The 14,259-nt window shown below is 41.4% G+C and overlaps 1 protein-coding gene across 1 annotated transcript in view; it reads right to left on the bottom strand.

Moving 5' to 3' along the window:
- The window catches only part of tmem232 (transmembrane protein 232), an 85,987-nt gene that overhangs the window by 15,207 nt on the left and 56,521 nt on the right, over window positions 1-14,259 (bottom strand). Inside the window, exons 12-13 of the mRNA XM_073068208.1 lie at window positions 9,903-10,081; window positions 4,742-4,986 (exon numbers count right to left, since the gene is read on the bottom strand). Of these exons, the coding sequence (XP_072924309.1) occupies window positions 4,742-4,986; window positions 9,903-10,081 (424 nt within the window). The remainder of the gene's footprint in view (window positions 1-4,741; window positions 4,987-9,902; window positions 10,082-14,259) is intronic.

Raw genomic sequence — 14,259 nt, forward strand, 5'->3', positions numbered from 1 at the left:
ATACATCCGACTTTAGCTTCTCCCTCTCAGACTGCAGGGTGAATTGGAACATAGACAGTACAACACAGGAACAAGCCATTTGACCCACAATGTTTTACAAACCAGCTAAAAAGCAAATCAAAAACATCCAAATACTAACCCCTCCTATATGCACCATGTCCATATCCCTCCATATGCCTATCCAAACATCTCTCAAAAGCCTCCAATGTATTTGTCTCTATCAGTATACTAGGCAGTGCATTCCAGGCATCCAAAAAACTTTGAGTAAAAACTTAGACCTCACGTCCCTCTTGAACCTACCCCCATCACCTTAAATGCATACTTCTGGTATTAGATATTTCAAACCTGGGAAACAGATAAGACCATAAGACATAGGAGCAGAATTCAGTCATTCAGGCCAATCTGTCCACTCTATCAATGCCTCTCATAATCTTGTGAACTTCTATCAGATCTCCCCTTAGCCTCTGGCACTCCAGAGAAAACAATCCATGTTTATCCAGCCTCTTGTGATAGTACATGCCTTCAAAACCAGGCAGCATCCCAGCAAACCTCTTCTGCACCCTCTTTAACATTCTTCTTATAGTGGGGTGGTCAGAACTGTACATAATACTCCAGATATGTATTATCTGTATTATCTATAATACTTCAGATATGTATTATCTAGATGGGGTCAGTTGTGCTGTGAGGATTACATTCCTTGACTTCTCTAGTGCCTTTAACACCATCCAGCCCAAGATCTTAAGGCACAAACTAACGGAGATGGGAGTAGACTCTCACATGGTGGATTGGATAGTGGACTACTTGACAGATAGACCTCAGTATGTGCGGTTGGGAGACTGTAGGTCTGACACGGTGGTCAGCAGCACAGGAGCGCCGCAGGGAACTGTACTCTCTCCGGTCCTGTTCACCCTGTACACATCAGACTTCCAATATAACTCGGAGTCCTGCCATGTGCAGAAGTTCGCTGATGACACGGCCATAGTGGGGTGTGTCAGGAATGGACAGGAGGAGGAGTATAGGAAACTGATACAGGACTTTGTGATATGGTGCAACTCAAACTACCTGCGTCTCAATATCACCAAGACCAAGGAGATGGTGGTGGACTTTAGGAGATCTAGGCCTCATATGGAGCCAGTGATCATTAATGGAGAATGTGTGGAGCAGATTAAGACCTACAAGTATCTGGGAGTACAGTTAGACGAGAAGCTAGACTGGACTGCCAACACAGATGCCTTGTGCAGGAAGGCACAGAGTCGACTGTACTTCCTTAGAAGGTTGGCGTCATTCAATGTCTGTAGTGAGATGCTGAAGATGTTCTATAGGTCAGCTGTGGAGAGCGCCCTCTTCTTTGTAGTGGCGTGTTGGGGAGGAAGCATTAAGAAGAGGGACGCCCTCACGTCTTAATAAGCTGGTAAGGAAGGCGGGCTCTGTCATGGGCAAAGTACTGGAGAGTTTAACATCGGTAGCTGAGCGAAGGGCGCTGAGTAGGCTACGGTCAATTATGGAAAACTCTGAACATCCTCTACATAGCACCATCCAGAGACAGAGAAGCAGTTTCAGCGACAGGTTATAATCGATGCAATGCTCCTCAGACAGGATGAAGAGGTCAATACTCCCCAATGCCATTAGGCTTTACAATTCAACCGCCAGGACTTAAGAACTTTTTAAAAGCTATTATTAATGCTTTTTGAGATAGTGATTTAGATGCATATCATATTTTTTACTGAGTTAAGTATTGTATGTAATTAGTTTTAGTTTTGCTACAACAAGTGTATGGGACATTGGAAAAAAGTTGAATTTCCCCATGGGGATGAATAAAGTATCTATCTATCTATCTATACTATGATTGCACTCCTAAGGGTTCCTTTAACTTAAGCTCCCTGATCAGATATAGTTCATTGCACAATATCCTATCCAGAATTGCCTTTCCCTCGAGGGGCAACCGCAAACTGCTCTAAAAAGCCATCTTGTAGGCCTTCTACAAATGCCATCTCTTGGGATCCAGCACCAAGCCGATTTTTCCAATCCACCTGCAAGCTAAAATCCACCTTCTTACATGCCTTTTGTATCACCTGTTGTAACTTGTATCCCACAGCCTGACTACTATTCAGAAGCTGTAGATAACTTCCATCAGGGCATTTTTACCCTTGCAGTTTCTTAACTCTACCCACTAGGATTCTACATTTTCTGATCCTATATCACCTCTTTCTAAGGATTTGATCTCATTTCCTACTGACAGAGCCACCTCACCCCCTCTGCCTGCCTGCCTGTCCTTTTGATGCAATGCATATCCTTGGATGTGTGCATTCAAATATAAAAAACTTTCAGTCCCATATTCATCCCTCTTTCCGATTTTACTCCCATGGTGCACTTCAGCTCATCCCACTGACTGCAATTTTTCCCTTTCATCTGTCTGTCCTTCCTCACAGTCTCACTACACACTACTTGTATACCAACTGCCCTGTCCTCAGCCCCATCACTCCAGTTCCCATCTCACTGCCAAATTCGTTTAAACCCACCCAACAATTCTAGCAATCCTGCCCACAGGGATATTCATCCCTTTTGGGTTCAGGTGTAATCCATCTTTTTTGTACAGGTCATACCTTCTCCAGAAGAGATCCCAATGATCCAGAAATCTGAAACCCTGCTCTCTGCACCAATTTCCTCTTCTGGACCTCCTCCCTTTTCCTACCTATGTCTTTGGTACCATTATGTAACACAACTTTTGACTGCTGTGGACCCAATCCAAAACATCTCTGTCCCTGACACCTAGGAGGCAACATCTCATTGGATGTCACTTCCACATCCACAGAATCTCCTTTCTGCTCCTATAACTATGGAATCCCCTATCACTACTGCACTCCTCTTCTGAGCAACAGAACCGGACTCATTGCCAGAGACCTGACTGCTGTGACTTTCTTCTGCTTGGTCATCTTCCCTGCCCTCCAACAGTGTCCAAAGTGCTATACCTGTTGTTGAGGGCAACAGCCACAGGGGTGTTCTGCACTGGTTGCCCATCCAGATGGTCACGCAGTTACCTGTTCCCTATACCTTGGGCGTAACTACATCCTTGTATGTCCTGTCAAACAACCCCTCAGCATCCTGAATGATCTGGGGTTCATACAGATTCAGCTCCAGTTCCTTAACACAGTCTGAAAGAAGCTGCAGCTTGCTGTACTTTCTGCAGGTGCAGTCATCAGGTACAATGGAGGTCTCCCTGCTTTCCCATATCCCACATCCCACAGAGGAGCATTCCACTATCCTCTCTGGCATCTCCACTGCTCTAACTGGGCAGTAAGAAAGAAAGAATGAAAAAATTAAACAAAAAATCTACCTCTAGCTTTTGTCTCTCCTCACCAAAGCCTCTGTGAGTCAGAGCCTGAGCTCCCCACTCTAACATTGGTCCAGTCACACAATGGCCACTCCGCTTAAACTTAACTTCTTTTTATTAGCCCTTGTTAAGTGCATAATTATGCACAATCCAATGTCTCCTCAAGAAGTGTGGCACACAGAATGTTTGACTGCCCCCACTTGTTTCCTTGGAACTCTCTCCAGCTATTTTGTTTTTATGTAAACTACCTTTTGAAACTTTTCATCTTTCTAGCAACACATTAACTAGAGTAGGAAAAATAATACAAGTGTGTCGACCTTTCTAAATTCCCAGTTCCATTTTTCTAAACAAAAGTTAAATATAACAAAGAATTAGAAAATTGCTTATCCCAAAACTAACTTCAAAGGTTACACTTTGCTAACACAGACAATATTCACTGTTTTGTCTCCCTTCATGTAATCTTGTGCCATCACCAAAGTGTAATCTGATAGTGCTGTTACCAATCTGCACACAAATGTCAGTTTTCAATACTTCAGTCCTGCAAGTCCTTTAATTGCCATTTTTCAACTCAATAAATGTCTATGTGTGCATCATTTATATAATTTAGCCAAAAATTATAATAAATTAAATCAATTTTAGTTCCAGTGGAAATGACGACTGATTTCCCTGAGCAAGAAATCTCTTCAGCGTACTAGTTATGACCCAATGAATATATTAGCTAGCCACTTTATTATTCTAGCTGATCCTCCTTCCTGGTATTTGTTGTCCTTTGCAGCTTTGGAGAGTATCTGGAATTCATTGATTACTGCAATTTCATTTTAAATTTATAACGAGTCTTATCATTTTTCCTTCTTTTCTTAACATTAATCCATCCACTATTTCCTTTCCTTGGTTCCTGGCAATAGAGGTTTCTACATAATGTGCCCCTGGTGATACTGACTGCTAGTTGTACTCTTTGATGGTTCACTCTCAGGATTTAATGTTTGCCTGGGCAACTCAAAGTAATTGATCACCTCCTGAATCTAATACATCTAATAATATACTCAAACATCCTCTCAATTTTGACTTAGTTTGTAAATTGCTGTGTCTATTCTTCCTAACAGCTCTTGTAATGCATCTTACGTTGTTACTTATGAGTATTTCACTCACTGACTCCACTGAGTCTTCTTTGCCCCTGTCACACATCAAAACCTGTTGATCATTTGTCATATGATGGCTATGGAAAATGTAAAGATACCAAAAGTATGGTGTGTTCATGTAAGTTTTAAAAATGAAAAGGAAATGGTAGGGCTATGGCATTGTCAGTGTTTGCTGTGCTATTCTTCCATCCCTAGTTGTAAATTCACAGACATACAATGGAGCTCTTTTTATTATCAGATTTCCAGATCGCTGTGTGAAAGTTGTACTGACCTGAGGGAAAGATGTACTTTTTTTCTGTCGACATTCATTTTTTTCTGAATTGAAGGTCTGGTAAGAATGGGTCTTTGCGGCAGCAATCGAGGCAAAGGAATATAAGGAACTACTGGAGGTAAACACAGCTGAGACAGAACATCCACTATTCGCCAACCCAGAGAGCAAACTGCTACTGAGTGCTTGAGTGATGATGTCTTAGAGCTTATGTTAATGAAAGGGTTTATTGGACCATTTAATTCTGCCTAGAAAAATAAATTCAATAGGATGTCAATACAAATAAAGTGAACCGTCGATTAAACACCACCTATGTGTAAATAGTAGTCAAATGTACATTTATTATCAAGGTCCGTATACTTTATACAAACTTGAAATTCATCTTCTTACAGGCAGCTGTAAAAGAAAGAAACCCAATAGAACCCATTAAAACAAAAGAAGACCGTCAAACACCAACAAGCAGAGAAAAAAAAGAAAGGAAACATACAAAACAATAAAAGTAAGAAAATAGCATTCAGAACTGAAGTTCACAAAAGTGAGTTCACACTGTGATAGTTGCAGGCCACTACCACAGTTCGGTGCAGAGATGAGTAAATCTCACAGAGTAACGAGTTGAAGTTCAGCGCAGAGATAAGCAGCAATTTGAACTGGCCCATGTCTCCCCTCACCTAGTACCAAATAAGGAGTTCATAATAAACACATGAGATTCTGCAGCTGTTGGAAATCCAGAATAACATACACAAAATGCTGGAGGAAATCACCGGTCAGGAAGCATCTGTGGAGAGCAATAGACAGTCAATGTTTCTGGGCTGAGATCTTTCATTAGTCCTGATGAAGGGTCATCATTTTGTAGGTGTCTATAACAGCTAAGTTAATTCTGTTTTTTTAACATTTTAACATTTTAACGCAGCTCTACCAGGAGCATAGAGGCAGGCAATTAGGTAAAACATCTTTATTGCTGAATCCCAGAGTACCTATATTTTTGGTGATTTTATTCAGTAATTTGGTTCCTAAGGTTGTCATAGCTGGAGGTGGTAGTGGGGATAAGCTCCCACTACCTATAAAGTGCTCCAAGTAGTGTGCATCACTAACAGCCTCCGACAACCAAGTAGTCCAACTCTTGTGGCTTTGCTACTAGGCCTGGCAGAACTGTTTCTACTGACAAGAGAAGGGGCAAAGGTGGACCACTGGTGCCTCAAAACCAGTTACATCAGGCAGGTGGGGCTCGTCAGTCTTGGACAGCAGCCCGCCTAGGAGAAGGAAAACTCTGATTTTAAACCTCCGCTGTCTTGCGGCCATACCCATCCGTGATAAAAGCTTCAGGAGTAAACTCCGAGGAAGAAATCCAGAGCTGGGGTCCCTAAGGCAGTTTGATGTTGTTTACAACTTCACTCTGCCAACCTCTGTAACAACACTGGTGCCAAGCTGTATCGGCGCTTGCCCTTCCTTTGGACTACATCAGTGACATGGAGAGGGGAACCCGCTGCATGGGAAACAGCCGGTTCTTCAAATCTTCACGCCCAGGCTTGTGCCCTGGAGAGGACACAGTCCACCAGAGGCACAAACCCGTGATCCCCTGGGATCGACGGCTGCCTATTACTATTCAGTAATTTAGTTGGCTACTACTAAGGCGCAATATATTTCAAGTAATGCAATCAAAAGTTACTCTCATAACCACCACCCAGCCCCCTTTTCCTCATCTATGTGAAACAGCTGCTCCAGTCCAGCATCGAAATACAGTTAGGCTCAGGCTGGTGTTCAGAAATCTCCCTTAGACAGAAAATTCATGCACATATTTCTAACTGAAGGCACAGTTAAATGACAGTTATTTTACATCTTTTATCTTAATCTGACAGGTCTTGAAGGTGTGGATTGGTGATAAAGGCTTACGTTCCTAAAATGCAGTGAAAGAGCAGATGGAGGTGGTGCTAAAAGACAGTTGCTTATTAGAAAACAGAATAAATTATGTCCTTTAGGATTATAATTGACCTCAATAACATCTTGGTTGCACCAATCTTAAATGAAATCCAGAAGACTGAGGCTTTAAGCCAAATTAAAAGAACTTTGAACACATAATCTTGACTGATTGTGGTAAATGCTAGAGAATGATCGTATGATCAACAGTATCTATTTTCATATACGGTGTTATGTGAGGTCTTTCTGGAAAATGCCAATAGCTATTCTTCGGAGAACATCACTGAAATGGCCATGCCTACAAATTCTTTTGAGCTGCAATGGATATGAGGAGTGGCTATCATAGAACATGCCAACAGTTTCCATTGTGTGAGGCCCTGCATTAGTTGGGGTCGACCATGGATACTGAGTCCTAGCCATCTACGTGATGTGCAAACTGGTATGCAAGCAAGGACTGCACAATATGGAGAGCAAGCTGTTGCCTATCTGGCATCCCTGCCCTCACTATACAGCTGTCGATCAAAGGAACAGCCTAGACTGATACAGGTTCGCACCAGTGGCATCGCAGGAGTTGACAGCCAGTTCTCAACTCAACATTGGGGACTCAAGCTCCGAATTTTTTTCTCAGGGTTTACTTCCAAAGCCATGCCCCATGAATGGGTATAGCCACAAGGTTTAAGATCAGGATTTTCCCTCTCCAAGATGAGCTGCTGACCACGGCTGAAGAGCTCCATGTTCCTGAGGTGACTTAGCCCGCCTGTTGAAACGGTGTACCGGGATGTGGCCACTGCGGCATGCTAACAGCTACTTGGAACCAGGGATGAAAGCCAAGTGTCCAGTGGGTTCAAAGGTAACATTCAAGATGATTGTTAATACCTTCTAAATCTTCATAGTTCCTAACTTGTTGTAGTCGTATATCATTTCATTTTCACTCCCAGTCATTTTTGGCATCTCCAAGCCTGAGCGCTTGAAACCACAGTGAGCAAAGCAACTTGTTATTGTCTTACTGCTTAATTCTTGCCAATGGTCAATAACAAAAATCACTGTTTTTAATAGAAACACATGCATCTAATGCTATTTAAAAACTGTTAACTTTAAGCACAGTGTAGTGTCTAATGGCTACAGGGGTGCATGCACTGACGCTAGTTAGAACCTGTTTGGCAAGTCTCCTACCCCAATAAAGCAGCATCATGTCCCAAATAAATGAAGGGAAACCCAACAATTTTCTCAATTTGATTTTGTTCTTTTAGAGTTGTCCTAAATAAGCAGTTGCCCCAATTAATCGATGGCCCAATTAACTGGAATCCACTGTATATCATTCTTAAATAAGCAGCAGGCAAGTATTATCTCACCTGATTTTATAATCCATCCCTCTTGCAATAATGGCTATTGCTCCAATTACTGTCTTAATTCAACAGGGTACATTTCTGAGTTTCATCAATGAAGGCACCATGAACTCTCAGTACAACAACATTCTGAGGTTTCTTTCTCTTCATTAAAATCCCGATTTTTTCCAATATTCCAACGGAAGTGGAGAACTTAAAATTTAATACCACTTGCGAGATCTAATTTAAAATATCCATGTACTTATGCAAACACTTTGTGTCCTTCTCACCACTTGCTTTCCTGCCACTGCATTCATGAATACAGATGGTTAATACTTGAGACCCCTGCTCCGATCCTTTGGGTACCCCCACTTGACAAACTGAAAAATAATAGATTTACATTGACTCTCTGTTTTCTGTTAATAACCCATCCACTCTCCATTCTAAATGCGCCTTGCCTGCCATTGGATAGGAAAATACCTGAAAAAGGGAGTGGTCAGTGGAGAGGGAAGAGCAAATCAGGGAGACACAAAATAAATCATTCCTTCAATATACTTAAGGAGCTTAAGAATGTCTATCCAGAAGAGATAAAATGATGCCTTTTACGTCATCTAGTTCCACCAAGGAGTAGGGTTCTGGTGAAGGGTTCCAGCCCAAACTGTCAGCTATTTACTCCCCTTCATAGATGCTGCCTACCTTGCAGAGTTCCTCCTGTATTTTGTAAGGATTGAATGACTACATTGAAAGTCGCAAGGCTTCAAGACACCCAGCACTTTAATCCTTCAGCCCCTTCCCAATCTGACCATTCTGACTTTGGCCTACACTGTTTCTACATGGTTTATTACAGGCAGTGGAAGCAGGGCAGAAGGCTGGGCACTGCATTTTGTAGGAAACAGCTGATATCACAATTCTCCCTTAACGCAAAGCTACATTATCTGCATATACATCAAGAAACACAAATTAAAATGAAAATGTACAGTTTATTTACTCTTTTTCCCAATTTTCAAATTCTTGGATAGTAAATTGGATATTTAAGGGTGTATTAATGTAATATGAATTACAGGTTTGCCTGTAAAAGTTTGAGGAACAGCACCTCGTCTTCCATCTTGGCTTGTTGCTGCCTTTTGGACTTAATATTGTTTTCAAATAATCAGTTTTTCCTGCTTATCTTCTGAAGCAAGATCATGTATATCAACTCAGTTTTTCTTTCTCCACGGATGCTACCTGACCTGCTGGTATTTCCAGCACTTTCTTTTGTGGTGGATGTTCAGCAACAGCAGTGTTCAGTCATTCACATTTCCAACATTTACGCTTTGTTTTGTTTCTCTCTTCAAAATTGACTCTCATTCATCTTTGACCTACTTGGCTCTGAAAGCATTACGTCACCAGGACAAGCTTGATCTCCCTTTGTTCCCTCTGCTCCTCTTGTTTCTGCACATTTCTTGTTCTGATAAGGCTATTGATATGAAATGCTAACTTTGTTTGATTCTCCACAGAAGGTGACTTGTTGACTATTTCCAGCACTCTCCACTACTTTTGATTCTAGGGTATTATATATCGGACACAATCAATGTACCTATCATTCAACAAAAAAATTTGAAGTGATGCGGGTTACATTAGTAAATCACAACAGTTACAGTTTGATGTTGTGATGTGTAAGATGATTGAATATTACACATCTATTCAATGCACATATTGTATAATTGAATAACACAAAATAATACAAAGTAAGATAAATCTGAATACTTCATTCATGATAAGAATCTAGACTCTTGAAGGAGCATTGAAGCATACAGGATTTGTCTCTAAACCATTAAACGTCAATGCATTAGCACAGAAGATAAGCAGTTAAAGGTATGCATATTTACTTTTTCCTGAATACATGACAAGTTTTTGACATAGTTTCTCATGCATATTCCAATTACCTCAGCAACTTTAATGGCTGTAAGCACTCGAGTGTCTTGTTCCAAGCTCTGATGTTTCTGCAGAGCTTTCCATGCAACATTCCTCATCCCTTCTCGATTTCTGTCACCATGGAGAATATGACAGACTTTTCCTAAGCTGTATGCTGCTCCATAGCGAATCCACCAGCAACTGCACTGCTCTGTAAGATAGATTATATTTTCTTCACTTCCTATAATAATTGTGCTACTGTCCTATATACAAAATGACAGTAAGAGATAATACCTTAGAAGGAAATTAAATGCTTTGGAATGTCATTAAATCATACAGTAAGAATATAAAAATCCATCTTTGCTACAATAAATATGAATCTATAAAAAGGATATTACTTTTGGAGGCATAGAAGAGACAATTCATAACACTGAAATCATTACTCCACATTTCTAGAGCAACACACACAAAATGCTGGAGAAGATCAGAAGGTCAGGCAGCATCTCTGCTTCTATGTGTCAGGGACATTTCATCAGAACTGATGAAGGGTCTCGGACAGAAACATCAACTGTTTATTCCTCCCCATAGATGCTGCCTGACCTGCTGAGTTCCTCCAGCATTTGAGCATGTATTTCTGGAATAACAGCATCTGCAGAACCTCCATATTTCTTTCTTTCTTTCTTTTTTTCTTTTATATTTCTAGTCACGGCATTGCAAATGACAAAAGTTAGTATAGGAGTCCAAAATGCTTTTATCTTTATTTTTCATACGGTATGAACAGTACAGTATTTATACGGTAGGTTAATATAGTACTGTATTTAATATACGTCAGACAAAGCCCTACAAAACAGATTAATTGCTTTCTGCTTAAAGCTAGGCAGGATGATGATTGTTTCTACCCATTGATTTGTTACTCTAAAGAGGTAACAATCTTACAGACAGCTTGTGGTATGAATCATTAGTTTATTTAATCATAGATTACAGGAAAGCTCCCATTGCAATTGTGTGTATACTACAAGTTATCAGTGATAATCTGTTCCACATTTGATGTGCCCTTATGGTACAGCACTGCGTTCACTATGACGAAGATGAGCACATTAGATTTTATAAACTGAAACTACCGGCATGAATACATGAATTTAAAGTCATCAGTGATCTTACTTGGTCTCAGAATTTAGTACTTGATATTTGTAGGGAAATTGGGAGGACACGGGATAGACAGTGAACAGCTGATGAAACCATCATGACAGGGACATCAACAGGGTACCAGTAGAATCTTATTATTATAGTTATTTAAAAATCAATTTCTACTTGATAACTGACCAATTTAATGGTTTGGCTGGCAGGTGGAAAGTTATCCAAATAGCAAGATCCATAATCAGGAGTGCTTGGGAATAATCCTGGCATTCAGAAGTAGGAAGTTGCTAAACTATTAAAGTTTGGGATGAGGCATTAGATAAGGCATGACAGATTGGTGGTGGAGGTTAGATTGGACATTGTGGAATGGAATTAGCCATTCTGCTGGGAATGTGATGAAATGAGTCAGTTCAGACCCTGAGGGAAGGACTGGAGAGATATTGGAGAGGAAATAGAATACATGATTAGTGGGATAAGAACAGTATGTATGAAGATTAGGAGCGGCATTCCCATTGTCTTCTGGTACACAACAAATGCTGGAAAGGGCATTTACTTTAAGAATTTAAAAGCAAATACTCAATGTGCAGGAAATATGAAATAAAGGGTTGGAATTCGTAGGTGCAAGAGGCAGGGTTTCAGATTATTGGATCATTGGAACATCTTCCAATGCAGCAGTGAAACTTATGCAAACTCAGGTGACAGTGCTTCCAGTTCATAGAAACTTTGGGTTACAGAAAGTCCTCTGAATCCTTATGTGACCCAAGAAGCATTTATACTTAAAAAGAACAGTTCTCCTGCTCAGAGCAGGACGACTGAGGCAATTTGAGCTCATATAAACTTTCAAATATCATACGCATCATATAAGCCCGTAAGATATAGGAGAAGAAGCAGGCCATTTGGCCCATCGAGTCTGTTCCACCATTTAATCATGGGCTGAACCAATTCTTCCAGTCATCCCCACTCTCCTGCTTTCACCTCATACCCTTTGATGCCCTGGCTAATCAAGAACCTATCTATCTTTGTCTTCAATACACCCGATGACTTGGCCAATATCATCAAAGTGAGGTTGACAACTCTGTGCATAGATCAATATCAGAAAATAAACATTATTTCAGGGGTCTGCAAGTTTTGGTCTTTGCATTTTATTACTCAAATGACAGTCATTTCCTTGGTGTAGTAAGTTTAGCTAAGAACATTTGGTGGTGGGTGGAGGGGGACTGGGGTTGGGGGGGGGTGGTAAAATGTACTGTTGAAATTGTAATGTCACTGTGTTCACATCTGATGCTGTGTAATGGTCAGGCCCTCCATCATGGATCTCAGCTGCAGGTGCCTCAACATGATTTCACCAAGAAATGACTTCTTTTTGCATGCTGGGGTCTTTTAAAAAAAGGACTAATTGATCCAAATTCCAGAACACACTGCGCTAAACCCTTCGATATGGCACAGATGGTGTCATGAAGTGGTAACTGTTTGTGTGCAACTCCAATGGGAATCATCAAGTATTCCCATTTAGGATTACTATAGCTGAAATCCATGGTCACAGCCATGGGTACTTCAGCAAGCAATATCATTTTAAGTTGTTTTAAAAAATCTATCAAATCTACTCAAAATCGGCGACTCTCGGACAGCAGATTCAGGTCACAAGTGCAGTTCCCCTTCAGGAAAATGTAAGCAGGGACCAGTTGTGCTGGTCTGCCCCTACAATTGAAATGCTGAGACCTTAGACTTCCACTCCTGACTACCTTGTTGGTGAGTGTATGGTCTCTAGAAAATGAAACTGAAGCCCTCAGAGCAAGATTGCTGTACCTGAGGGACATCAGGGACTGTTATGTACTTTGCTTTATGGATCAGTGGCTCACACCACTGATTTCAGGTGCAGTGCTGCAGTCCAATGGCTTCACCATTCTCCGCAAAAATCACAATGTGCGTGGATGAGTGTGAGCCTTTAAAAACATACCAGGCATACCCAAACCAAAAGCCGTGGATGAACCAGGACATTCATAGTTTGCTGAGGGCTAGATCTGCTGAGGGTGATTCCTAGCAGGGTGTCAAGCCATGATGGGTTACCTGGTAGGGCTCTGAAAACCTGTGCCAACAAACCACAGGAGTGTAAAAGGACATCTTCATTTACTCACTGCTGCAGTCCGAGGTTCCCACCTGATTCAAAAGGGGGACAATCATACCCGTGCACAAGAAGAGCATGGTGAGCTGCCTCTACAACTATCGTCCAGTGGGACTCACATCCACAGTGATGAAGTTGGTCATAACTAGATTCAACTCTTGCCGAAGCAAAGAGCTGGATCCACTGCTATTTGGCTTTCGCCACAATAGGTCTACATTGGATGCAATCTCACCAGCTCTTCACTCAGCCTGGACAATAGTAATACCTACATCAGGCTGCTGTTTATTGACCATAGCTCAGCATTCAGCACAATCTTACCCTCACTTCTAAACAACAAGCTCCAAACCTGGACCTCTGTACCTCCCCCTTCAACTGGATTCTTCAGAGTTCCAAGTTCAAAGTAACTTTCCTCACTGGAAGACCCCAGTCTGTGTGGATCAGAAATAACATCTCCTCCTCACTGACAATAAACACTGTCACACCTCAAGTATACATGCTTAGCCCACTGCTCTACACTCACAATTGTGTGGCCAGGCACAACTCAAGTGGCATCTATAAATTTGCCAATGACACAACTATAGTTAGCAGAATTTCAGATGGTGACAAGGAGACATACAGGAGCCAGATAGATCAGCTGGTTGAGTGGTGTCACAACAACTTAGCACTCAACATCAATAAGACCAAATAATTGATTGTGGACTTCAGAAAGGGGATGAGATGAGGGAACACACAACAGTTCTCATCAAGGGACTAAAAGTGGAAAGGGTAAGCAGTTTCAGGTTCCTGGGTGTTGATATCTCTGAGGATCTATCCCAGGCCCAACATACCGATGCACGACATTAGTTATATTCATTAGAAGTTTGAGGAGAATTAATATGTCACCAAAAACAGGCGCAGATTTCTATAGATGTACAGTGAAGAGCATTCTAGCTGGTTGCATCACCACCTGGTACGGAAGGGTCACTGTACAGGATTGGAAAAAGCTGCAGTAAGTTGTAAACTCAGCCAGCTCCACCGTGGGCACTAGCCTCCCCAGCATCCAGGACACCTTCATATGGCAATGCATCAAAAAGGCATACCCATCTTGAAGGACTCCCATCGCCCAGCACCATGCCCTCTTGCCCTCTTCT

The sequence above is a fragment of the Hemitrygon akajei genome, chromosome 2, assembly GCF_048418815.1.
Source record: "Hemitrygon akajei chromosome 2, sHemAka1.3, whole genome shotgun sequence".
NCBI lineage: Eukaryota > Metazoa > Chordata > Chondrichthyes > Myliobatiformes > Dasyatidae > Hemitrygon > Hemitrygon akajei.